The sequence below is a fragment of the Chelon labrosus genome (assembly GCF_963514085.1).
Source record: "Chelon labrosus genome assembly, chromosome: 9".
NCBI classification, from domain to species: Eukaryota; Metazoa; Chordata; class Actinopteri; order Mugiliformes; family Mugilidae; genus Chelon; species Chelon labrosus.
In genome coordinates, this window is record NC_140359.1 from 20,870,473 (window position 1) to 20,896,316 (window position 25,844).

General features: G+C 41.9%; 1 protein-coding gene across 4 annotated transcripts in view; it reads right to left on the bottom strand.

The window, feature by feature from the left end:
- Positions 1-24,205, bottom strand: part of dmxl1 (Dmx like 1) — a 48,130-nt gene extending 23,925 nt beyond the window's left edge. For 2 of the 4 annotated variants that reach the window (XM_084551524.1, XM_084551521.1), the window contains exons 1-29: positions 23,048-24,205; positions 22,107-22,349; positions 21,404-21,529; positions 18,432-18,509; positions 17,865-17,943; positions 17,546-17,690; positions 17,128-17,194; positions 16,735-16,919; positions 15,769-15,976; positions 13,122-13,302; positions 12,430-12,606; positions 12,118-12,347; positions 10,549-11,266; positions 10,045-10,166; positions 9,655-9,744; positions 9,210-9,312; positions 8,981-9,100; positions 8,464-8,664; positions 6,865-8,132; positions 6,406-6,661; positions 5,679-5,812; positions 5,243-5,429; positions 5,018-5,128; positions 4,320-4,489; positions 3,588-3,685; positions 3,281-3,446; positions 2,200-2,328; positions 1,963-2,101; positions 295-1,091 (exon numbers count right to left, since the gene is read on the bottom strand). In XM_084551524.1, the coding sequence (XP_084407650.1) occupies positions 295-1,091; positions 1,963-2,101; positions 2,200-2,328; positions 3,281-3,446; positions 3,588-3,685; positions 4,320-4,489; positions 5,018-5,128; positions 5,243-5,429; positions 5,679-5,812; positions 6,406-6,661; positions 6,865-8,132; positions 8,464-8,664; positions 8,981-9,100; positions 9,210-9,312; positions 9,655-9,744; positions 10,045-10,166; positions 10,549-11,266; positions 12,118-12,347; positions 12,430-12,606; positions 13,122-13,302; positions 15,769-15,976; positions 16,735-16,919; positions 17,128-17,194; positions 17,546-17,690; positions 17,865-17,943; positions 18,432-18,509; positions 21,404-21,529; positions 22,107-22,193 (6,372 nt within the window). In that variant the 5' untranslated portion in view covers positions 22,194-22,349; positions 23,048-24,205. Of the gene's footprint in view, positions 1-294; positions 1,092-1,962; positions 2,102-2,199; positions 2,329-3,280; positions 3,447-3,587; positions 3,686-4,319; positions 4,490-5,017; positions 5,129-5,242; positions 5,430-5,678; positions 5,813-6,405; positions 6,662-6,864; positions 8,133-8,463; positions 8,665-8,980; positions 9,101-9,209; positions 9,313-9,654; positions 9,745-10,044; positions 10,167-10,548; positions 11,267-12,117; positions 12,348-12,429; positions 12,607-13,121; positions 13,303-15,768; positions 15,977-16,734; positions 16,920-17,127; positions 17,195-17,545; positions 17,691-17,864; positions 17,944-18,431; positions 18,510-21,403; positions 21,530-22,106; positions 22,556-23,047 lie in introns of those variants that run through there. The other 2 variants (XM_084551523.1, XM_084551522.1) reach the window with 2 other exon arrangements.
- Between the last annotated feature and the right edge of the window lie 1,639 nt (positions 24,206-25,844).

Consider the following 25,844-nt stretch of genomic DNA (forward strand, 5'->3'; position numbering starts at 1 on the left):
ATCTTATTTATCAAGAGGGAATTTATCATCCATTCATGGGAGTCAAAGCAAAGTATTTCACCAAACTGTCAAATTGTCTTCATAGATTCGTAGGAAGAAAAATTACATGACTTATTTCTAGTGTAATATTTATATGCACTGATGCAGTACACACAGGGATAAAATATTCAAACAATGGAGGTGAAGTTAGGAAAGATGTGTGGGTGTTATGAAAGTTATAAAAGTTCTATCCAGAGAACTTAAGTGTGCAGACAGACTAATTTCATCATTTTTTTGTCAGAGGGACATTCTTACCTCTCTTTCTAACCACTGGTAGAGCTGGTAGCGTAGTTTCCCTCCATCCAGTTCATACCCTGTTGACAGCGTCCGGAGCTCATTGGTCATAATCTTTAAACAGGCAGTGAACTTCAGCTGGGCCACCAAGATGTCACCAGTTGGTGCAATGAAATCGTTGCTGTCCTCTACTGTCCCAGCCTCCGTTAGTGTCGACATGGCATCCTGCGTGTCCTGGAACACGCTGCCGCTGTCTGCAGTTCTGCCGCTCTTATCGTTTTTAGTGTCCTCTTCATCCTCATCAATGTCTTCATCGTCTTTGTCGTCTTTGTCACTGTCCCATTTCAGCTCCAGGGGCTCGTCTGGAAGCGTCACAGACGGCTGGCTCCAATCAAAACTTAATACTGAATCTGACTGGCTGTTGGACAAGCTGTTTCCATCTGACTCGTAGCCGTTAAGAGCTGGCTGAGACCAATCCGGGTCCGACCCTTGTCCAGTCCCACTCTCAGCGCTGAGTTCAGCAGCGATGCCTGTATCCTCCTGGCTGGGGAGTTTGGAATGTTTGCGGACTTTGGGCATCTTGGAGAGGACTTCAAGTGCTAGCATGGGGCAGCCAGCATGCAGGTGAGCGTATGCAGCGGTGAAAAACAGTCTTCTCTCATCCAGGCTGATGGAGTCAGCCCTGCGACCCTCGGCTGTCAGACCAACTTTTGCTTTGTCTGAAGAGCCAAAATGTCGGCGGAGGAGGAGCGGGTGGGTACGGAGGTAGATGTAAAAGTTGAAAACCTCAGGGTTGCATGTAGACACAAAAGAGGAACCTGTCACGGATACAAAAAGACTTTTATCTGTGTCGGAGGAAAAAGCCAGGCAGCTTTACTACTTTGACCAGAACCTGTGAGGACAAGCTGTATTATTGGATCAGAAACAGAGCTAAACCAGCCTGACTGAATCATTGTTGAACTCCCAGACAACGTCAGGCCTGCTGTGTTGAGAGCACTTACGGCTGCCAAACTTCATTCTATTGTCAAACGCAACTAGAAGGGGTTCGCCGGGAGTTCAAAATCTGACAGTTTATTGAGAAGGGTTGGTTGGCAACCAGTTGAAGTATCGCATTCACTCTCTTTTATCCAGGTATAAAAATGTCAAAGGAGTCACACAACCCAGCCAGAATAGCACATCTATTATTTGGAAAATAAGAACCATTTCTAACTTGCGTTTCTCTGTAAACAGAGTATCTTTGAGAACACCATTGATGAAACACATGCAACTAAGGGATGTAAATCTGGGAACTATGTGTCTCTCTAGGCAACGTGAAGTTCAAATTAAGTCCAGTGCTTCTACTCTTAAGGGAAGCCTTGTATATTTCTGCAATTACTTGTTTAATTTCACATCACTTAAGGGATCAAAAGTAGCTGCAAAACTGCAGAGGATTTAGTGTCAAATTACAATATGGAGCACTTAAAGCCTACTTCCCTGTTTTAATCTGCAAAGCTCCAATGGACAGGCCTGCAATATTCACAAAGTTTGCCTATTTTATATATAATCATTTTATTACAGAAAATGTTGATCATCAGTACAAAGTAATGACTAACACCAGCAGAATACAAAGACAAAAAAAGCAATCAGTGGTAAAAAAACAACAACAAAAAAAAATAGTGCTGTGCAGACGAGCTGCAGCAGCCAACCTACCAGCATCAGATTTGCTCTCAGTGGACCTGGAGCTGGAGCTGTTAGCAGACTGCTCAAGTAGAGTGTCTAAAGCTTTACTGTAGTCCTCCAGGACCCAATGAGCCATGCTCCGCAGGAACGGGTCCTGGTGGGCCGGAATCTAAAATATCCAGAAAATGACACTCTCTCATCTCTGCGCATCATAAATTATCAAAATGATGGATTCAAACAAATCTGGCTGGTTTTGTGTGTGCGAACCTGTTTGTCTTGTCCCAGAACATGTCTCTGGAGGATCTTTTTGTAGGTGGATGCCGTCTCAAATTCTGACTCATACAATCTGGAGATCACCAGGGCCAGCTGCAGGTCCTGCATTTTTTCTAAACATACCTGGAGGAGGAGATAAAGCATTCTGTTACCCTTTATAAATGGTTTCTGCGATTTGCACAGGAGTGAGAGGGATGAAAGAAGACAATAATGTATATTTCGGATGTGATTAAGGAGGATGTGCTCTCCTAAAAAGAAGCCAAAAAGCAAAATAAATACCAGCAGAAAGTGTGTGCATATAGTTGATGTTGTTGAGTTTGTTCCCAGCTGGTAAGGTGTGAGGTGCATTTCAATGAGACCACCTCCCAGCCAGAGAGACTGAGCAAAGTCAATGATAGCCCTTCGTCTGGGTGACGCTCATTTCCATAAAATGCTTAGAGTTGGAGTTACTCATGCGGAGGAAAAAATGTGACTCAGTGCTTCAGGGACTTTGTAAGCAGGAACAACCTTGATAAATAAAAGGTTAAATAATTTGGATGACCAGAAGCAGCACTCCTGACGTGGAGGAGTACAGTTTTATGGCTCATAGTAACACTGACAGATGCTAGCCATTCTAACCAGCATCATAACAAATGCTTATGTACACATTGACAAACACTATCGGAATATTAGGTATCAGGCATTAGTCCTTTTTACTATGCTTTGATACCAGTGTGGTGGCACAGGTTTATAGCTGAAAATTCACAAAAGTGGAGGAAAGACAGTCACACCCAAGAGTCCGCTGTTAACATCACTAATGCTTCAGTGCACCGCGCTAAAAGCTCTTGACAAAGACACAGCTGTGGGCATGTATCGGGCTGTGTTTTAATAATAAAAGGGAGGCACACAATAGAAATGCTGGTGGCGAGATCCGCTAAAGTGGATTTGGTTTCTCTGCTTTTTACTACGACATTAAACACTGCCCTTGACTATGAAATGTTTGAAAAAGGCAACATCACAATGTCACGCAGAGTTTGCAGATGAAAAGAACACAGTGCTTCTTGGAAACACTCTGTTATGAGTATTTTCCACTTGCCTCCACGGCATCCTTAAGGGAGCCGGCGAGAAGAAAGAAGGCTGCAGAATGCTGGAACCGCTGCTTTCCCAACAGAGAAAAGGCATTTTTCAGCGCCGCTTTCCTCCACCGGTCCTCGCTGAAGTTGTTGCGAAAGAACTCTGTCATTTTAGCGTTCTTCTGAGACCTGGAGAGAAGGATTCAAAACGACAACACTGATGTCACTGGTCTTCGGTAATCGTGACAGAACTAATCTTGCTGAAGGGTGGGAGAAAATATTGTGTGTGCATTAGTATTTCAAAGGCAAAATCATGTTAGCGCTTCCTACCTGTACAATCCCCAAACCACTGCCTTCTTTTTTAGAGCAAGGTAAAATATAGCTGCATCCAGAGGATCATTGTTTCTCTGAAAAGAAGCCTTGGCAACCTGACCAAATAGAGGAGAAAAACACATTCAGCTAACGCCTCCAGCACCTCAGCTTATACAATGTTATCTACAGAATAAGCCGTAGCTTTATGGGTCATTTTACAGAGCAGCTTGAATTCAGTTGCTGTATTTAGAGCAACTTCAGCAAATGAAATACCTGACAGCATTGCATTTACAAACTGAGCAAGCAATATAAAGTACACAAGGCACACTAATGGCCAAACTTCAAATCCTTTATATGTAGAATTTGGATCATTAAAATAATTCTGTACGAATAAAAAGGAGACCGGCATCCTGATGAAAACTGTGCTGCTTAGTGTGAGAACCACAGCCCCAAATCCTCACATTAACCCTCTTCACATCCTCACATAAGCTACGGGCAGGAAATGTTTGTGAAAATTACAATTTAACACTTAGCAAATGAGCTGTCATTTAATATTGTAGTGATTAAAATTCTAACTGTGGTTTCTAAGCACACAGCCTAGACTTCAATTTGAAGTAAAACTAAAATAGCTCCTCTATTACATCGATAAGCTACTAATGACACAAACTGCAAATTCAGGGTTCGAATTAGACAATTAACTTGAACAAAACAGACAGTAAAAAAGTTAAATAAAGTCATTGACCGTCTCACCTTCTCAATACACCTGCGTAGCTTGTTGGTGCTGCGCAACCACCAACCTACGCCCATAGAGCGCAACTCCGGCCAGGTGGGCTCTCCCTTCTGCAGAGCAGGTAGCATATTCAGCAGCTCCTCCTCAGCTTCAGAGTGGAAGGCCCAGGCATAATGACATGTTGACAGGCCTGCAGAAAAAAAGAACACGTAAAAGTGACATTGTGCATTAGTTAGAATATCGCCTGACTAAGACATGTGCTTGATTGTTCAAACACAGGTGTACAGAAGGTTAGATACTGAAAGTTTCCTCTGACAGCTGTAGTCCTGGGCTGCTGCCCATTGAGGAGTTCTATGGGAGCAGTCAAAGATTGCTCAAGGGTACTTTACTGCAGTATTTAAGGGTGATGAATAGACTATGGCTTGCTCACTTCCACTTATTGAGACTTTTACAGTCAAGAATTTACAATGAGACCATCAGGAATCTAATCTAACTTGAGGAATGTTATTGCCCTGACGCCTCCGTGGGCAACGGAGCTATTTCTGAAGGAGTGCAGGGACATGGTGTTTTATGCAGCAATCCAGAAACTTGCAAATTGCTAATTAAGAGAGGTATTTCACTCTTCGTTATGAGGGGGCTACCTGCTGGCTGCTCAGCAGTGCCAGGTATGAAATGCCCTCAAACCAAAAACCGTTTAGAAACCATTATGCCACTTTACCTTGACGGAGCAGCTGTGCTCTGTGTGCTGGAGGCAGGGAGGTCGAGAGGAAGGTATGGAGTCTGACAGCCAGCAAAAACTTCAGACCACACTCGTCCAGTGTCTCTCCCCCTGGATAACGAATGACTCTCAGTTAAAACAGTATGACATCGGGTTGTAGAATAGATATCTTAAATGCTGAATACGGATTCATTTGAAGAGTCAGTCCTGAAATGTTTTTATTACCTTTGCTCTTGCCCTGGCTGTCCTTGAGGTCTGTGCTTGTGGTAGCAATGGTGTCGGCCAGGGCCATGAGAGACATCTGCTCCATACGAGTTAATCCTGGCAAACTGGAGTGGAGGAGGTGGCTGGACAGAACCTGGGCATGTTCCGGACCGAAATATGTTGGACTGTACTGGGACAGGTCTATAACCTAAAGACAAGGAACGATACAGCGGACAGTCTGTAGAATTCACTGTATGATATTTCTTACTCACAAGGCAAACATCAAGAGGCAGGAAATACCACAAAAATACAGAATGTGACATGGCTAGATTCAAAGCCACAGCAGGTCGTCTTTACACAATATTTAGAGATGTTGCAGACATGAAGAAAGGTGTTGCTGTAAGTCTCATTAGAAAACAAATCCCTTGAACTCAAGCACAAGATGACAGAAACTGACCTTATTCCCCGTTTCCTCTTGATCACTGTCCAGAGGGTCGAGGTCCACAAGGTTGGGTGTGTGGAATAGCTCATCATAAGCATCTGTGTGACTGGACCCGTGTCCACTATCTCCACTCACACTGCCTACTTTATCTGCAGGGGAAGTGCAGGACAGAGCTAAGTTACACAAGGCATGCATTTCATCAGAGGCCTGAAGACATATTCCTTCCTGCTGGGGAGAAGATTAAATTAAAATATCAAAGAGCATTATTCTTTTACTGTATAAAAGTTTCTACTTTCAGCCTTCGTACTTTGTATTCTCAGAGACACAAAAGCCAGAGAGACACAGTAGGAAACATCTGAGTTACCATTTCTTAAGGAAGCTTATAATGGTAAGTTTATTTCCATCGTAAATAGCGTTACTCTGCTTTTGTTTGCATACCTACTTAAACTCATACCTGGAGAATAATTTTAATGTTTGTTACAGACTCTTTAAATTTTCAATTAAGCACTTTCTTTACCAGGGCTGGTGGAGTTATAATCAACTGTGAATAATAAAAGAAAACAAAAAAGCAAAAACAGCAATAGCAAAAAAACCCTAGGTGGTGACTTTGTAGCCATGGTGCAGAGAAGATTTCTCCCAAGTGTTTTCACACTGTACTTTACTTGGACTTCAAGAAGTACTGGAAGTTTGTTTTATTCATTACTCAGTATAAATACTCTTAAACCACATGCTGTTTGCCCACCAGGTTTTGTTGTATCCTCATCAGCTGCCAGAAGGGCGTACAGAGGCAGGGGAGGGACGGAGCTTATCTCTGTGTAGTCAAGAGCAGAATTCTCCGATTTGCTGAACATCTTTGGGTCCCTGGCCGTGCTGCCTCCAGCACTGATGGTCCGAGAGCGCACCCTTTTCTCTGCATTGCTGGCACTGTCTTTGAGCGCCACAATTTCTCCAGCAATGCATTTGACCAGGTGGGAGAGGATAGCTTTGGCACGGTGAACCTTAAAAAAGACACGTAACGTATCCACTGTTACTTGTTATGTAAAGCAACTTCAATATATATTGTTTTGACAACTTTTTCTGTTCGTAAATGTACTGATCTGTTTTGCTACAGCTTTAAGCCATGAAGCATAATATCATGTCGTATGAATTCATCAAATGAAATACAGGTTTCAATACTTAACAAGTAATTCATTTATCTTACCTTCCCAAGGTCCATGAGCTCCAGTAACTGTACAGGATGGTACTGGGGTAGAGTGGGAAAGAGTTGGTGAGCTGCTTCAAACAGGCCTGAGTCTTCCATCTCTACTGGCAGGTCATAGGCCGTTCTCTTCCCACTGAGTTTCTGAGCCAGGCTCATCATCGATCTGGTCAGAGCCTTTTTCGGAGGAGCCAGTGAAGACATCGGGGCCCCAGAGCTGAGCCCCTCCTCCTGGCACTGTCTGACGGCTGAAACAATGGAGGAAACGCTGCTGCTGATGTCGGTGTCTTGGGCAACTGTGACACTAGGCTTGGGTGGCACAGGGGGCTGCCACTGAGAGTAGACGTGCATCTCACAGTCCATGCCTACTACCAAGATTCCATCTCGTACCCAGGAGAGGGAGACTGGGATAGGCAACGAGCCTTCGACAGAGGACACCAGGTTGACCGATCGAAGAAGAACTAGGCGAGACATGCTTTGGTCTCTACTTGCCTCAGAGGACATGCCCAGTTCTGGAGGTTTCCCAGATAGACGGCCATACATATAAATCTTTGTCCCAATACCAACGGTGAGAACATGTGACCCGTCCTCTTGGGAGACCCAGTCCAAGTGAACCAAGCTCTTACTAGTAGAACCAAGACAGTTCTCGTTAGGTATAGAGAAGTCTATGTTGTTTGGAATACTGGCACTTCCAGACACACTACTGCTAACAGCATAGTTAGCTGTAGGATCTGTGCTGTCCAACACTATGGTCTGCTCTAGGATCCACTGTGAGCCACCAGTGGACTCACACTGGAAGATCCCAATGTGGACCAGAGGCTCTCTAGTGTTTGTTGAGTTAGGGCTTAGGTTGAGGTTGGGGCTGTGCTGCACAGTTAGGCTTGGGGTCAGGTGGGTGTTGCCGTTGTTATAGTTTATATAAGGAGAGGACGCCAAAGCAGGAGGAGACGTAAGCAGTCCGTGAGAGTTCAGATGAGGCGTGGAGTTCAGAGGTGTGTTTGGCATCTGCCTGTAGGCAACTGCGATCCGTCCGGTGTGACAGCAGCTCACCTCTATGGGGCGACCTGGCACACTTACTGCGCTGCTGTTGGGAAGTCTCTCCTCCACCAGGAGAGGCCACTCCTCCCACTGGTACTCCAAGTTGTCCATACCAGAGGGGTCTGCTGTAAGAACATTACACCGCCAGAAGCGCACCTTTCCATCAGAACAGGAAGTGGCAAGGAGGTAAGGCACGCGGCCGGCTGGCAGAGAACACGACGCGCTCAAGTGACCTAATAAGAGAAATGACAACACACCATTAGAGAAGCAAGCAACATTTCACTTCTAAAATGTCATCTTAAGAAGTTTTATTCTTTAGATATCATAGCCGGTATTTATTTTGTGTATAACTGTAATGACTCTTCTAAGACAGAAGCAGCCTTTGTCTTTTTCCACAAAGGGATCGTCTAAGAGTTTCTTGAAAAGGTTATTTCAATCAGTGTTTTCAATCGTTTGCTAAATGAAGTTCAGGTGGCAAATCAGCTCAGTTTGCTCAGTCGATACGGGTGTTAGCAAATGCCTGCATGTGTCTGCATGTGTATCTGTGTCCTCATTGATTCTCACCCGCTGAGGGAGTAACACTGATGGCTTCCACGCCTTCTGGAAGAGCCATCTCTTGGCTGTAGAGCCTGTGTGTTGTGAGGCTGAGGCGACAGGCGCTCTGCAGGTTGGAAGTGCAGGGTTTACTCTTCTGAGTTATTGGGGAACTGAGTGTGTCGAAGTTAAACTGGGAGTTGTTCATATCCTTCTGTGTCGTAGTTTCCTCTGTGGGGGACAAAAAGAGAACGAGTCATTGTTAAGCTTTTCTGGTCAAATCCATTAAGCATTATTCATATTTATACATTACTCTTTGACAGACACTAACACTCCATTAGAGTCATTATTTAAATATATTTTGCCAGAGGATGTACTACTATCTGTCTGCAGTAAAACCACAAGTGCATAGTAAGCCTGAGGACCCTTTCCAAATATTACAGACACTCTAAAGAAGTACAAACTATCTGGAAAAAAGTGCATTCAAAACTTTTATTCTCTGACTTCAGGGTGCAAAAGCGTAGGATATTTTGTCCGAAGTACCCACCCATGGTGACGGGCCGAGCGGCGAGGTGCAGATGCCACATGTGGAGGAGTGAGCGACCTGTTGGGGTTAATTCTACCACCACCAGAAAAAAGCGAGCTGAGAAGGTTGGCTCTCGAGAGGCTGCAGGGAAACACACAACACGGATACAGACAATATTAATAAACTCAGCCACTTGAAAAAGGTGCAAATCGTTAACAATATTCCCTTAAGAGTAAATAAATAAATGTACCATTACAAGGAGAATCAGGAGTTTCCTGTGTGCTCTCTGTTCTCTCACTGCCAAGGATCAGATCCTCGTCAAAAACATGCAGGAGCTGGGTCTCCTTCCCTTGCTGCAAAAAACAACAGCAGCCATTATTTACCTACTGTGGAGCGCTTACACAGACGCCAGCTTTGCCGATGTTACACACACAAACTACTCGAGGGGATGAGAAAAGGTTTGCTCTGAACCCATTTTAGCATTCCCATAGTTGACCTTTCATACAAGGCTACTGCAAATGGTCTGGATTACAGCTAAGGCTTTTATATTATATTACAGCATTATCTTTTATTTCACTGGAAACGATACCAAGAGGTTGCCCCTTCGCTTTTAGATGATAGAATTAGAGAGAAAGAGAGCAAGAGCAAGTGGAGGGTGAATAGAATTAGCGGTCTTGGGCTTCATGTGTACTTACAAAGTCCGTTATGGAATCCAGCTCTATAATACACCCTGGTTTTGCTGTGGACTGCTGACTGATGATGTTGAACACTTCTCCAACATATTTCTAGAGTGAAACCAACATTTAGATCCATTTAGTTATCTGGACACACGTTCATTTTCTTATTGTATAGTTTAAACATACAATTATTGCATTATGTGAAATGCAATTTTGGAATTCAAATTCTATAACTGAAAAATGACATGACATTTTCACAAGGAGAACAATGAGCTGTTTATATGCAATGTAGGAGAAATTAATTCTAATTAGTGGGTTCTTAAGTGGCAACCAGACTGCAAATTGACACACAGGACTGTCAGCGCAGTAATGACTACACTGGTAGGAGAAATTAGTCTGACAACTTACTGATATTTCAGGATTGGAGAGCTCACTCAGCAGCTTCTTTGCTTCAATAACAGCCTGATAGAGCCTGAGGGACTGGCCGTCACTTGCCACAAAGCAGGCGCTGGGGGAGTTACAGTACACACCTGAAGGAGGGAATAAAAAGGAATGTTTTTCACATCCAGGACATTTAACAAACACCTGCCTTTATACTGTCAGCAAATAATAAAGACTGCTGTCATAAAGACTTACAGACCATGTACACATTTATTAGAGTGCCATAACAGATTTTGTTGAAGAGAGTCGCCTTCACAGGAGTTATGCTTTCTTTATATGCAAGTGAAGGTGGAAAGGACTCAAAAACTGTCCCAAAACAGTCACTGTGTTTCCTTAATTTTACTCAATCCAAAAAACTGTTTTCTAAACAGACTGCATTATGAAAATGAAGCTGTGATCACTACCATGGCCGATTGTTAAAGCAACAGAGAACAGTACTCGGCAAACAAACAATAAAAATTCTTTTCTCACCTAAACAGCTGCTGGGAATGAGTGCGGGCAGCCAGGCTACATTAGCAAACGCTGATGCATGGAGAGAATTGATTCTAGCTAGCTCGGAGACTCCGCCCGACAAAGACAGCGGGCCGACAGGGTCCACTCTCCATAAAATCAGCTCACTGTAGATCGCATTGGGATCCTGGGAAACCGCACCCAGGGACACCCGGCTGGGCCGTGACCCACGGGCCAGAGATGAGGAATGAAAGAAACCAGAGGAGCAGGCCTCTGGGGGCGCCAGGATGCTGTCTGCTTCTGGCGTCCTCAAGGCATTGTGGTGTGAGGTGGTGAGAAGGAGGGGGAGTAATGAGTGACAGGCCAGGTCATTGAGGTGGAAGCGGTGGCCACAGTACCGTGACTTGTGAGAGACACTGAGCACAGTAGAGAAAGCCGAGTCCTCAGCAAAGCTGACTGCCCACTGGTTTAGAGAGCCATCAGCATGTTTGGAGATCATGAGGACATTGGGGGTGAAAATGCTTAGTCGAAGGCTACTGCTGGGTGCAGCTTTTCCTTGACCTCCGTAGCTTATTAGAGCAGATTTGGTTTGAGACAAAGTGTTCCCAGGAGGTCGCTGTCTGCCATGTTGGATAGCCAAATCCACGTTCTTATTGCAGGCATACATAACCACACTGTGGCTCAGGGAGATTGCGTCACCTGTAGGGAATGCTACAGGGATACGGGACACAAACGACACCTGAGAGAGAAAGAAAGAGCTGATTTAATGAAAACAAGGACTCACTGACGAAAATCTGTTTTAACTTGAAATGAGGTTATTCTAAAGTTTGCAAACAGTGTTAACTCAAAATAAAGAGCAGTAACGTAATATCCATTCAAATGGTGAATGGCAAGTGACTTTCTAAAATTAATTGTCCTACAAAGACTGTAATGGGGCCTCATGGGATACAATTTCTTCACTTGCCACTTTACATATGTAAAAAATAATGATGTTCAACTGTACTTATGCTAATTTTAATGCTAGGATCCAGTCTGTTTTAACTCATTAAAGCAGTCAGGCTCTATCCATCTGAAAGTCAGTGAAACTTACATGACTGACTAAACGCTCTGCACTGTCTTGCAGTTCTCATTATTTCTGCTGCTAATAAAAATGCACCAAGACGCTCTTAGATTTGATATGAAGTCACACATAATTACAACATAATTGCCTAAACGGCTGGATGAGAAACCATTAGAATAGCTAGACCATCACGGCTGTCAAAATGATTCAAAACCTTATTGAGATGATAAATGTTTGCTTCCACCGAGAAGCACTCCTTGAAATTGTGAATACAAACAGATCGCTTGAAAGAATGACCTGAGGAAGGTTTAATTTACAGTGCTCATTTAGTTCTAAAAAAATATTAATAGAACACTAATGTAATTCATATTTGCTGAACTGTGGAATCAGGGCTGTACAAATAAGGAAAAAGAAAGAAATTAACATTATTAGACGGGTTAAAGCTGATTCTTTACGTTTGATTGTAACACGCCAACATAACTAATTATTAATATGCATATATTTTACATAATAAACTACATGAACTGTACCTGGGCTTGCCTGAACATGCCTGGCTGATATTCATCCAGCCAGTCCACATGCCAGACTAACAAAGAGCCGTCCATGGGATGTATACTGAACAGCATGTCAGCCCCTTTATTCCACTCTTCTAAGAGCACATCCACCTGGTGCTCCACTGCGGCCTGAGGAAGCTCTGCAGCTTCAAGTCCTTGGGGGTCTCTTGGCCTGCTACCGTTATCTTCTTCAAAGTTGTCTTCATCTTCAGGGAAAACATAATGCTGATCATGTTAACCAAACACTATGTAGATGTATGACTTTTAGATTTGAGTATGTTCCTGTACCTTCGCTGGAGCATTCGTTCTGTTGCTCCAGAGTGCTTCTGAGCTGCTGCAGGAAGACTTCCATGGCTAAAGTGAAGTGAAGCTCTTTGTTGTTGAGCCAGTGGACAGTGAATGGACCGCCAGGTTCCTCGTCATCCACAGCATTCAGAGAGGAGATGGAGGGCAGCAGAGGAATGTCTGTGCAAAATGCAACAGGTTAGAAAAACAAGGCTACTAAATTTATGCTACATTGGACTGCAGGACAAAAATATATCTGCTGGAGCAAATCAGCTTCTGTGAACGTTAGAGTGGTTAGTATTCCAGGACTTCTGAGCCTCAAGGATGAAATAATGCACAGGATTTTGGCCTGATTCAGGTCAGATTAGGCTGACCCACAAAAACAGAGAGGAACCAAATGAAATGCTCCCAGTAACTCTGAGCACGTCCACTGTGATGTTGAATAAACGACCTGAGGCAATTTACAAAATTATTAGTCGTATTTTTTTGACATAAATGTACAGAAGGGAGGCCCTTTGGGGATCCAGCTGATTTTATCCAAGCAGAGCAAACTATTCGTATCGTCTATATGATTCAATAAAATCTACTGTTGCATTACTGTTCTTCGTTCTTTCCTTTTCTTTAGGGAAAACTTCGCTAGCTTCAGAGAATTAGTAAAAATAAATATCAACAGGATTATTAGTCTTGAGTCTAACCTGTGGCAGGGTTGATGCTGGCAGCGATGTGGAAGTGGCAGAGAGCGTTGGCGTGGGGCATGCTGTTGCTGCTCGTCTTGTGGTTACTGTGTCGGCTCTGATGGTGAGGCAGGCAGGCGGTCAGAGAGGGAACGGGCATGTCCCGATTAAAGGAGGAATGCCACGATTCTTGAAAATTCAACTGTAAGAAAAAATGTAATGAATTAATAAACCTACATGCTGTAATTTATTTAAACAGGTATATCCAAAAAAAAGGATATACCTGTACCTTTTTTGGATATACCATGACCTGGATGACTGAGAACCTTCACAGACATTTTTAAACAGGTGTTCATGAAATTAAGCCTATATATATATATATATATATATATTTCAGTGTAAGCTGCCTTGAGTTTATCTGCGTTGCTGTTCCCATAGGTCACAAATGTGCACACCACAAAGGAACTCAGATCTTGCTTTAATCTACAGAGTTAGAAGTTCTTAAATTACTTCAAAGCGGGGTGAGAGAAACACAATCGTTCCTTGTTACCAATCTGAAGGTGACACAATAACAGCAATTACTAAACCTGTTTTGGAGGCTATTGCGAAATTAATCAACTTGTGCCAACCACCACGACTTCACTATTCTCCTTGCTGCCTAAGCTGGACTACTCCGCTTTGGTGAACAGCGTTTTTTCTTATGAAATGGATTTTAATGTTAATGTCATTTAGGTTAAATGCCCAATTTTAGGGTATGTATGTTTGGGTTTTTTCTGCGGCTTCACAATAATGTGTTAAGACCTACTACATGGATCTTCAAAGGGTTAAATAGCAGTATTTTATGGACTCACTGGTGTAGAATGAGTAATATAAAAAAAGCTGTACGGCTGTGTTTTTGAGATTGATCATAGATGACAATTGTGTGTAAACTCACGTGCCCTACAAATGAGTACAAAGCAGATTTAATACTTGAAATGGTTTTATATCCAAGTAGAAAAATTTGATTGTAGAGGAAATCCCTCATCACCGTCTCCTCCAGCAGTTCTCAAACAGCATCCTTATCAAGAGACTTTGAGCTTAATTAAGCTTAACTGCCTTTGGGAGTTATTTCATAGGTTACATCACGGCTTTAGGCGTTACACTAAAACAAGAAAAACTGTAAATATGTCTTTCTCCGTACTGTCCATCCATTAATTTTTTGTGAGAAGAGAATTACCTTATCTCTTAACTTATCTCTGCCTGCATCACTCTTAACTTATCTCTGCCTGCATCATCCAGCACAGTCTGAGATTTGCGATGAATAATTCCACGCAGGTACTCTCACAGACTCTCCTTAAGGCAACGTAGAGACATTTGCATAGCGATTTGTCCTGTAATCTAATGTGCCGTGGGTTCTGTAAGTGCCACTGAGTCCCACAGCCATTTAAATGCCCAGACTGAAATGGATGCGTTGGGGTTTTTTTTTTGGCTTACACTGTTTAGGCTGTCAGCAACAACCTTGATCACTTAAAAGGAGACGCCATTATTACAAAATGTGAAATTGCACCAAGTGAGACGGGAAAACAACCATCAAAATTAGAGTAATAATTTGCACGCATTACAGAAAAAAGGCCAATATTCTTGACTGATGTTTGTCTTAAGCCCTACAAAGCTTCAAAAACCATCTTCATTTCTGAGGCCACTCGTTTTTCCTTTTAACTTCACTAATCCTCTCTTGTTTTGATGTCGTTTCATAATTTCTCAATTTCCCTTTGCTCTTTTCCCTCATCTATGCAGTAGCCTAGTGTGGCAACAACAAAAAAAAACGTCAAGAAACCGTTTTCAAGCCTCCATTTCAAGACAAACTGGGTAAACCAGCATCACATCCCTTGAGCCACAAAGGGGATTATGGTGATTCTTTAAATATTTTGTTTCCAAACTCAAGGATATAGTTGGCTTTACAAATAATACCTCTGATTCTGACTGAAACCGGTCTTGCTGGTCACAACAAACAATGACAAAGGGCCTTGAAGGGTCTTCAAACTGTCCTAAACGGTGAGTTACAACACCACCTGCCCCCCTTGTCAGTACAGTGCCAGATCAGACAGAAGTCATTAAAATGTACCTTTCCTATAAAACAGGTCTATACATTGTACCTCTTTTTATCAAACAAACTAAATAGCCTTATGTTATTTATCCTATTTACACAACGGCATGTCATTTCTGTCTCTACATGGTCGCGTGTTTACAATTCTCCTCTGAAAAACAGACAAAAAAAGTAGTCGAACGAACTGAGACGTAATGTTAAAAAGTTCAAATAATTGCTCAGTTGTTATATTGACTGCTGTCATTAAAAGAAACACATGAACACCATGATTCCTTTAAGTGCCGGTGTCCATCTGCATCATAACAATTATTGCTGAATCACGTTGCGTTATAATGGGAAGTATTTTGAATATTTTGTCCACTCCAATTATGTTAACGTAGGTAAAATAAACATTAAAAATACCACTCAACATCTCAATACAGCGCAAAGCAGTTATAACCACCAACACGACCATAAAGTTGAATCATTATGTCTCTAAAAACTGTTTCAAAACTTTCATTAACTTTCTGAGATCACTGCATGCATCCATTTTTCCACAGTTTTTTATTTTTTTAAAACAAAAACAACATTAGACTCGCTTACGTCTTGTGATGTCCGTCCTTGTGTCTTCCCATTGCAGGTGTTTTGCCTCGAGGGGCCAGCGAATCTGAGTGGTGTTTCATCGTGTTGGCCGGAAGTGATGCTGTCATAGTGACCGGAGAGGAGGCTGTCACCTGGCAACAGTGTCTCTGCCCAGAGCCGACACACGCTGTCCTTACAGCAGGTCAGCAGAACATTGCACACTGCACCTCTGAAAGACGGGGATACGGGAGGACAATAGGAACAGGTTTTACGATGATGTCTGCTGGAGAGTACTGAGCTTGACAGTAATGATGTTATTTAACGTTGATGGTACTATTTAACAGCAGGTTAAAGGAAATGTGTTAAACTACAGGTCAAAGTGAGGGTTGTAAGTGTATTTATGACACAGGTTATAAAGAAATGCCTGTATCTAATCTAGTCCTTCGTGTAGGTCACAGTTGCAGAAGTTGACACACCAGCATCCTTAAAATGGAAAAAGCAACTGGAACATATACACAGAGCAGTAAGAGCAAGAGAGACGGTGCTGTTTTCCTACCGAGATCATTGACAGGCCATCAACACTGCAGCACAACTTCCCATACATCCTAAGCTAGTGAGATTTCCACCTTCACACCCCGTCCTACTCTCAATGTCATTTCCCTGAGCCAATAGGTGGAGTAATCTCTTCTTAGGCCTTTCCTAAATAATGCATGCTAAATCTGCAGTGAGAACAATTCACAACAAGTCACGTCAGATTAGTACTGTTGCTACATAATGCAGCAGCGTTTGACCTGTTTTGAGTTTGCTTCTCTATTTTCACCCAACCCATAAAAATACTTGCGGCTAAACAAACAGAAAAATAGATAATACTTGTCTACCCAGTAAAACAAGGATTAAAAACAGGTTATACCCAAACGAATATTGCCGGTGCGCTATGATATTAAAGCCGTGGTCATTTAGGTAAAAATGCCCTAACAGTGTGCACACCTTGGCATGTACTTGCTGGTCTTCCTCCAAGAGAAACCCGTAACAGAGCGCGGATGGGCCAGGTAGATGAAGGAGAAGGCCAGCTCTCCTTGGACGCTCGTATTTGGTTCTGGAGGTGTGAAGAGCCTGGAAACGCCCGACTTCCACTTACTGGTGCTGTACCACACCTTGACGAGGCAGTCGTCCTGAAAAGGAGAAGCAAACGGAGATATAACTGATGCCATACAGGACTGAAACAATTACTTTAAGCATTAAAATGAAGCCATCTAGTTGTAGACATAAAAGTCATACCACAAGATAGCACAGATTGTTTGTTTCCTGTAGTTTATTCACATACACACACAAGTTTCCATCAAAATCCATAAAGGTTTAGCACTTAGCAAAGTCACTTACCAGTCCAGCAGTAGCAAAGAATTCACCATCAGGAGAAAACTTCATTAAACTGACTGGAGAAGCAGTCCTTAAGACAAAAAAATAAATAAAATTACAGGAACGTCCACGCTCAATACTAATACCTTTGTATAAAAAAATATATAATTAGCAATGACAACTGTTTCTAACAGAATAAAACAAGCTTTACGTAAAACTACAAAGGCAGCCTTGTGTTAGACAGGTATTGGAACATCAAAAAAAAAATAAATGTTAGATTAAATTTAGTACGCATCTATAAAATTGTATCGATCTGTAACAAGTTATCCAGTTTGGGAAGAACAACATTTCTGTCAAAAAAATGAAATTAATTAAATCACAATCTTTCGGTCTCGGTGCAAGGCCGCATCATGTGAAGCTTTTTCTACTTGTCGGTTCTTACTTGCTCTGCCAGATGCACCTCCAGGCGGAATGAGAATCTCTTGTGGTCATTTCTGTCTGCTTCCCCCTCTCCTCAGCTTCATCCTTTGCTCCATCAACATTAGACCACAACTGGAGGCTGGTGGAGCCTGTTAAGAGCATGCTGCCTGCATACACACAAACAACATATATTCATTAGTTCAGGACGGTTGTCATCAAATATTTATTTATTTATATAAGAAACATGAACCATAATGGAATATTAGTCCCAAGCTAACTCATACAGCTTTTTATTTTGGGATGTTTGTGTTACACTAAGAAACAACTGTGTATCAAAGTACCTGTGGGGTGCCAGGCCAGGTTCCGTACCATTGACTGTAATACAAACTGACCCGTCTTCTGCCATTGGCAGCTCAATTTCTGTGCAGAATGAATAACAAGCAACATTTGAAACAAAACATTAATGTCAAACAGAATAGGTCCTTAAAGATAGTTTCATTCTGTGTGTGTAGTACATGATTAACTACAGCTGCATGACAAAAAACACAAGAGCGAGCGTGCTTTCGTGTGAGTTAAATGTGATTAAACCACATAGACAGCAATTCAACGAGAGAGAACTTCTGCAAAGAAAGGGGAACTGATTGTGTTTGAGATGACATAAATTCTCTCTATTCCTTTTGAAGGTAGTTCAAGAAAGACCACAGAGTAGGAACAAGCAAAGAACATGACGTTAAGGCTAAAACAAGTGACTATACAATATGTCATTATGAATGTGCATTTGACATATTTTCTCTTCAATGGTGACTTTGACAGCAGAACTTTATACTCGTGTAACGGTTTCATTTTCTGGATGATCTAAATAAAAGCATGACCTGACAGTGAATGGAGGACAAACGAAGGCTACTCACGGTCAGTGATGTGTCTTTTTGATCTGGGTGCTGAACAGGCTCAAAGATGCACACAATGCTTCCATAGGAAGCTGCAATCTGTCCGCAGAAAAAAAATAAAAAATAAAAAATAAAAAATAAATCATATTTTCTTACAAAGAAATGAACATTTGAAATGTACAGCATTTTATTGCAGAATAATTAACCGTTTGTGTAATAATAAGACCTTCTTTTTGACAGTTCATATAAGGAATAACAAGAGTGGATCCTTGTTTGACATGTTAATTAGGAGCACACAAAAAGAATCCCTAACGCTTGGACAACAAACCAAAAATACCACAATCCTGTAACAACCAAGTCTTGGGTCAAGATGTCTTGTCTATTGTGTGCACACCTCACCCCCATTCTCTTCATTTGTTAATGCTAACATGCCAAAGTGTTTTCCATGGTAGCCAGAGTCATCTTGTTAAACTGAGCAAGCATGTCTATGGCAGTGAATAGAAGCTGTGTCTTAAATTAATGTGACTGTGAGTGAATGAATACTGTGAAGGAGCGAGTCATATGCACACGTATAAAAATGCAGAGTCACACAGAAATATTTCCTAAACCCTTTTTGAGATTGCATTATCCTGTAAGAATGTTACAGCAGATATCATGACGCAAAAACATTTTATCTCAACCAGGAAGTCTTTCGTTTTACAGCAGCAAGCTAACAAAAAGGGTTGCAGCTTTTAAATGGTGATTCATTACCAGTGCTGTTGTTATTAGAGCCAGCCCTTTCTTGTCCCCATGTTCCTGCTCTGCATTTGTATCGATTCCCAAGCATACGCTATGTGAGCTAATGCGAGCCATTTCAGTAATGTCTCAAAATAATGTGGTATTCCACCTCTACATTCAATTTAATTCATTTGGGAAATACATGTAGTGTTTTAAAAAATGCCACACAACCCTTGAAGTAAGGGAGCACACGGATGTACCACGCGAAGGAACAGCATTGCAAATACCACAGTGTGCAGACGGCAATGGAGTGAAACTGGCAGGCATACTGACTTAGCATGCTTAAACAGACACTAGACCATGCTGGAGGCATGTGAGGGTAGTTCGGCCCCAGAAGAATTGGATTAAGGATCACATGAGGGAAGTGGTGAAAGAGTTTTTTTTCCGCCCTGTTTGAATCATACCGGCCTTGACTGCTGTTGTAACAAGGCTACTTGCCTCTCCAAAAAAATAAATAAATAAAACAACCCCAGATTAGTGATTACATCTATTATCTTTACTGTCCAGACCACGTAGATGCAGCAGTCCTGGAATTCTCTACTTGTATTTGACTGCAGCCTTTTTACTCAGCAACAAACCGCCATAACGAATGCTGTGCCTGTAGTAAAATTGAAGGATGAACTGCTCTGGTTGCTCTGTCAACCAGAGTTCATGATGATGAACATTAGGGGTTATGCAGAGGCATAACTAACTGTAATTTGGGGGTTTCACTGAAAAATCTACATTAGAATTTATCCAAATTCTGTATTATTTTCCTTGCAATTGTTGAGGCATTAAAGAACTGCATGGATGAAAAAGTAAAAAATAAAACAGACAAACATACAGTATTACACAATACTGTAGTAACCTGTCTGGGTTGGGAACACTGAAACAATCAAAAATTGTCATGAAGTGAAACAAACTGTTTGTTCAATCACCGCCACAGACTTGAAATTATTTTCTTAGGAATCTTGTAATGAAACAAAACATGTGATGCATCAAAATAAATATATTTATAATTCTTCACTTTTGCTCTCAAGACATCTTATGAGATGGACGTCTATTCCAACTTCCTCCTAAGGTGCACCGACAGTGGAAAGAAATGAAAAGAAATTCTGTTCTGCAGTTTCAACCATTAAAACAGGTTAAACACATTAAATTATACTTGTGGCAAAGGCAAAGTCTGCACACACCATCACTGTGACGGTGACATTTATAACAACAAAAAATATTTATTTTTCTTAAATCCAAATTAAAAATCGATCAACAATCTTTTCGTGTGCGGAAATCATTGTGGGGTTGACAGGAAGCTAAGGAAGTGTAGTTCATTAAACAACACTTTTTTGGGGGCTGACAGGAAGCTAAGGAAGTGTAGTTCATTAAACATCACTTTGAAGTTGCCTTTTCTGAAATTCAAAGATTCTGACACTTAAAGGGTTGACAAAAAACAAACTCTAAAACGAACCGAGGCATTTTCTCAAAAATCTGGATAGGATTCATTAGAAACGCGTGTTGTGTTGTTGTTACAATAAAGGACATTTGTACGTCATGGTGCCATATTGGATGTTGCCATAGTGTGCTTCAGGTTTGCTCCACTTTGGCACTAGAAACACAATATGAGCCCGTTGTTTTATTTTTCAACATGAAATAAAAGTGATAATGAATCGTCATTAGTGAGCAATCTGCCAGTTATTATCACAATTAACTAATTGGGTGTTTTGTCTACAAAATATTTTACAAACAAGGCGGAGGGGGGCATTTCAAAGTTCTTTTTTTTGTCTAACAAGTTTACAGTGATACACTGGACATGGTCAGGCAGTAGATCTGCACTTTATGGAAGCCGGAGCCAGCTAACGTTGACAATTTTACTACAAAATAAAATTACTGAAACAGTTTCAAAATAGGTCAAATTCCCGGTAATCAACAACGCTATAATTGTATTAAATGAATCCAGCATGGTTTGTACAAAGTACAACATTGTCTATAGCAAATTCTTTATTTATTTATTGAATTTTTCTTATTAAGACAAGACTCAAATGTGCCTACATTTATTTTTATTGGGATTTGGTTTTCCTATGATTACTGGGACACTATTCAAATGTCCACTTACCATTCAAAGAATAACTATAATTTAAACTGCGCTGTTTAAACTCACTTGAGGCTCTTACGTTGTTTGAGAAACATTAGTTCTTGAGATCAGCCTAAGGACATAAGACAGAACACTCCATTGCTCTTACCTGTCCACCCTGCAGTGAGCAGTCCACGCAGCCGACCTGGATGTTGCCATGTTTGGCCCCTGGGATGATCTGCAGTCGCTCAAAATCACTGCCCAAAATCACCACATCACAACCTGAAGCATAGGCCTATCAAGAGAGATATGGACACCAAGAAGGGGGACAAGGATGAAGATGACACTCAGATCCAGAGGCAACTGTATGAAGGGTCGCTTGAACTGTACTTGCCCTTGAGCTATTGTCAATGCATCAGACATGCCACCATATGACAGCTCTGGAGCAAAAGCAGAAAACACTTCTTTGGTCTATTTCTGTGGCTCTCAAAAAGAGATCCTCACATGAGTTGTGACTCACTGTGACTGTGTCTCCTTCACAAAGGGACATAAGGACACAAATGTTTCTCCTATTGATCCACTCTCTAAATAGCCCAGGTGTAGTATCTCATAGAGTTAGATTTGAGATCAAAGTGCAAATGCATTCAGATGTACTGTATTTTATACGAGAGACAAAGTCCTAACAAAGACTGATGCGTCAGATATAAGTACAATGGTCTTGTCTTGCCACTTTTTTCATGTGTTCTTTGCAAGGGTGATCACTGCAGAGGAAGAAAATCGTTTCAGCTTTGTGACAAATCGGGCTACCCCCTAAGAATCAGAGCTCATAAATTGCTTGGAGGGAAATATTTCCAGAGCTTGAAATATCTCACCGTGAATGGCACATTGTTGACACTTCCCACAGAGAAACAATTGTCCCCAGGGTTGACAGCCCCTGTGAGGACCTGATGAAGATTCATGACTCTTGTTTATAGTCCACGTGGGTTCCTTCCACCTCTCTCCTTTCTCACAAAAGCCTCCCACTCCAGGTGCAATTCATGGGAAACCATGGGAAGGATGCGTTCATGTCGGCCTGTGGCCTGTAATTTCTCGTGAGGACCACTACAGACTTGCTGCTAGGGAAGAGAGGAGAGGAACGTAAACAGAGGAGGTCCAGTAAGCATCAAGCCAAGAGCATATTACTGACTACTGCATATTGATTTTTAACTCTAAGCACTTATGATAATAGATAAATGAAGAAACAAATTGTCCAGCAACTTTTTTTCCTGTTGAACCAAGAGTCAAAAGATTCAGAACAAACACTGTAAGCCCATGTCATCATCAAGTGTAAAACAGTAGCTCACTGCCACTCAGAGCTACTGTTTATGAATTAGCTAGATGCTAGCAGAAGATAGGTCAGTTACAACACTGTCATTTTAACGTTACAACACACACACACAAAAAAGGAAAACTGTCCAGTAAGTGGCTCAGTTTGACATTTGTGCAACGCAGCAGTTGCATTAGAGAAGACTAATGCTAACCTATGTTTCCTGTGTTGTGGCAACTCACGTGATAATGTTTCACACGCCAGCACATTAAACCGTAGCCACATCTGAGCTACGTTGTGTCACCGGGTTAGATGAAAAATAAAAGCACACCTAAAAATAGGCCACCGCCTCGATGCTTTTAATCCCGCTGTTCATACATCAGCTGCATGTTTTCATTTACCAGAATCATGACCAGCACAGCTGTCAAGTTTAGCTAGCAAACTGCTGTTTTATAAGAGACACCGAAAGGCGACGACCGGTGATAGACAAAGTCATGAGCTGCTTACCTTGTGCTGCTACTCTGTACCATATCCTGTAGATATAACATCAACTGTTGCCCCTTTCAGCTGCTGTCTTTATGTGAATATAACTCCCCAGACGTTACGGATTAGGTCTCCCCAGTTAGCTAGCGTTAGCGAGCACTAGCTTGTCTTTAGCGAGCTCCTGGGCTAGAAAGCTAGCTGTAGCTCCGTTATAACGTTCGTGCCCGTCCGTGTTAATGTTTGCCAAGCCGGAGCTACCTATGTACTTCTCAAAATGCTAACCCAAAGCAGGAGCCACTCTCTCCCCAAGGTTAGCAAATAAAACGCTTCCGAAGAGGAAGCTTTTCCTTCTGTTGAAGATGTGTCATGATAGTGACTGTTTTCGCTGCAATGCATCATGGGCTTTGTAGTTGCCATTTGAAGGTTTTAAAAGGCGGCGCGTCGTCCGGGAGACGCAAGCAGAAAGGGGAACCCGCTTTTTTTTTCAGTCTTTCACGATGAAAATATAGTGGCTGCAGAGAACAGCTTCACATGTGTGTCTGCGTTCAACTTTATTTAAGCGACATATTCATTCCTCAGCGGGTCTGTCCTGCTCAAATGAGCGACTGAAATGTCAACGTGGAGGAATACACCGATGAGGCATAACATTATGACCACTGACAGGAGAAAGCAAATAACATCGACCATCTTGTGACAATGCAATGTTCTGCAGGGAAACTTTTGGACTCTGCATTCGTGTTGATGTTACTTTGACATGTACCACTCACCTAGACCAGACCAGGCACCCCTACCCCGCAGCAAAAAAACAACAAAATAAACATGAAAAACTGCTCTCTAAATTCCCTAGATCCTAAACTGATCAAGTATCTGTGGGATGCACTGGAACAACAACTTTCTGTTGACACCCTCACCTCAGAAGGCCCATGTCCATTCTCTGATGAGTCACAGCTGCTTTGGAGGCACAAGGGGGACCTACACAATATTAGGAAGTTGGTCATAATGTTTGTACCAGGCCAGGAACTAGTGAATCTAGTGAAAGTATAACAGTGTGTCTTGTACCTCTTGTTGGGCTACATATTGCTGCAGCAGTACCCTTGGGCACCGAGTGTCATTCTCACAGCTGCAGTCATGCTGTGTCTCAGTGTGTCCTATTAATAGCTCGACTATAGAACACTGTGTGTATTTATTATATTTTACAGAACACCACACAAAAGTTTCACTTTCACTGAAATTTTATACCCTGGCATTACCCTTAGCAACAAGTCTGCACACACTTGCACTGAAGCACAAATAAACAGCCAAGGTTGAAGAGTTGAAACAGCTTCTCATTTCACTGAAATTGAAAGATGTCCAGCTGCACCATCGGCTCTGAACTGGAAAATGACCTATGGGACTCTGATATGCACGCATGGACAGAGTCCAGAGAGGCCTGGTCAGATGTGGTGTTTATTGAAGACGTTCAGCCAGAGAACACTACTGAGGCGTGGAAACAAGAGAAGAACTCATCTACACAGAAAAACAAGGACTGGGACGAGATGCTTTGGACTGCTGAGTCAAAATCTGAAATATCTGACTCCAACTGAAGTCAGTTTGGGGCTGTTCTTCCTCAAATAAGGTAAGAGATTTGGTCAGAATTGCTGGTTTCCTAAGTGCTGAGAAGCGCAGGTGGATTCTTAGCCATCCATTGGGAAGGCATGTAATCAGTCCCAAATTTATTCTGCGGTGCATGACAAGACCCCAAACACCCAAAGTCATAAAGAAGCGCTGCATCCTCAGCCAGTTGTCCTGCAACAGATGGTATAGAGTCAGAATGGGATTCCATGAAGCACAGGCAGAAGGCAGAAGGCGCTTCTCAATCCACAGACGAACCGTGGAAAGATGCTTGGAACAACTTTCCTGCCAAGAACACTGAAAAAACTGTCCAAGCCTATTAAGGAGAGCTGATGCTGTTTTTTTTTTTTTTCTAGGTAAAGGTTAGTAACACACATTTATTACGTTTATTTTGTCTCTAGTTCTCTTCCCATTAAAAGTGTGTAAATGTTCTATTCTTATTTGTTTTTTTGAGAATCAAAAAATGTTTACCTCTGCTGACCCATGCAACAAAATGTCTGCACATCAGCTGTAAATTAAATCTAAACTTAATTTTTATGCTCTTGTCTGATATGAGAGGCAGACACATGATGGGATGTTTGAATGATTTTTTCGCACCAACCCCAAATAACCACAGGGTGTCGCTGTTGCGCAACACACTGGTTTCCAGTTTCTTGTCGAGTTGCTTGAATTTGACCAGCATTCCTCTTATGATCCTACTTACTCGCCAAAAACATTTGGTACACTTGTGAAAACAAACGCATTCTCCTATGACAGTATACTCTACTGCTATACTACCATAATGTGAAATAAAAACCCCTTCTTGATTGTTTTATGTTGGAACGGTGTCATAAAAGTGGTAATTCAACTGTATGATCATTTTGGAGTGTGTAGCTTGTGGTGGTGGTGTTAAACTGGATTGAATTAAACACACAAAAGTGTTTCTGTTATTTTCCCTATAGCCCACTGACCAAAATAGGGTTGTCAAAATAAGAGAAACATGTGTCGGTACAACACAATGGAATTCAATAGCACTGCAAACCACGGGCTCAAAAAAAGGAAAACACAGTTAAATCAACAGTCATCTGTTTAAATGAGGCTAAGACTTAGTGCAGGACTGTTATATCAGAGTGCATTCATTTTCAGTAGTGTACCCATTGAACTGATTTTCCACACTTTCTGCTCAGGCGCAACGCTGCCGAACGGGGGACGTGAATAAGAATGGGGGTCG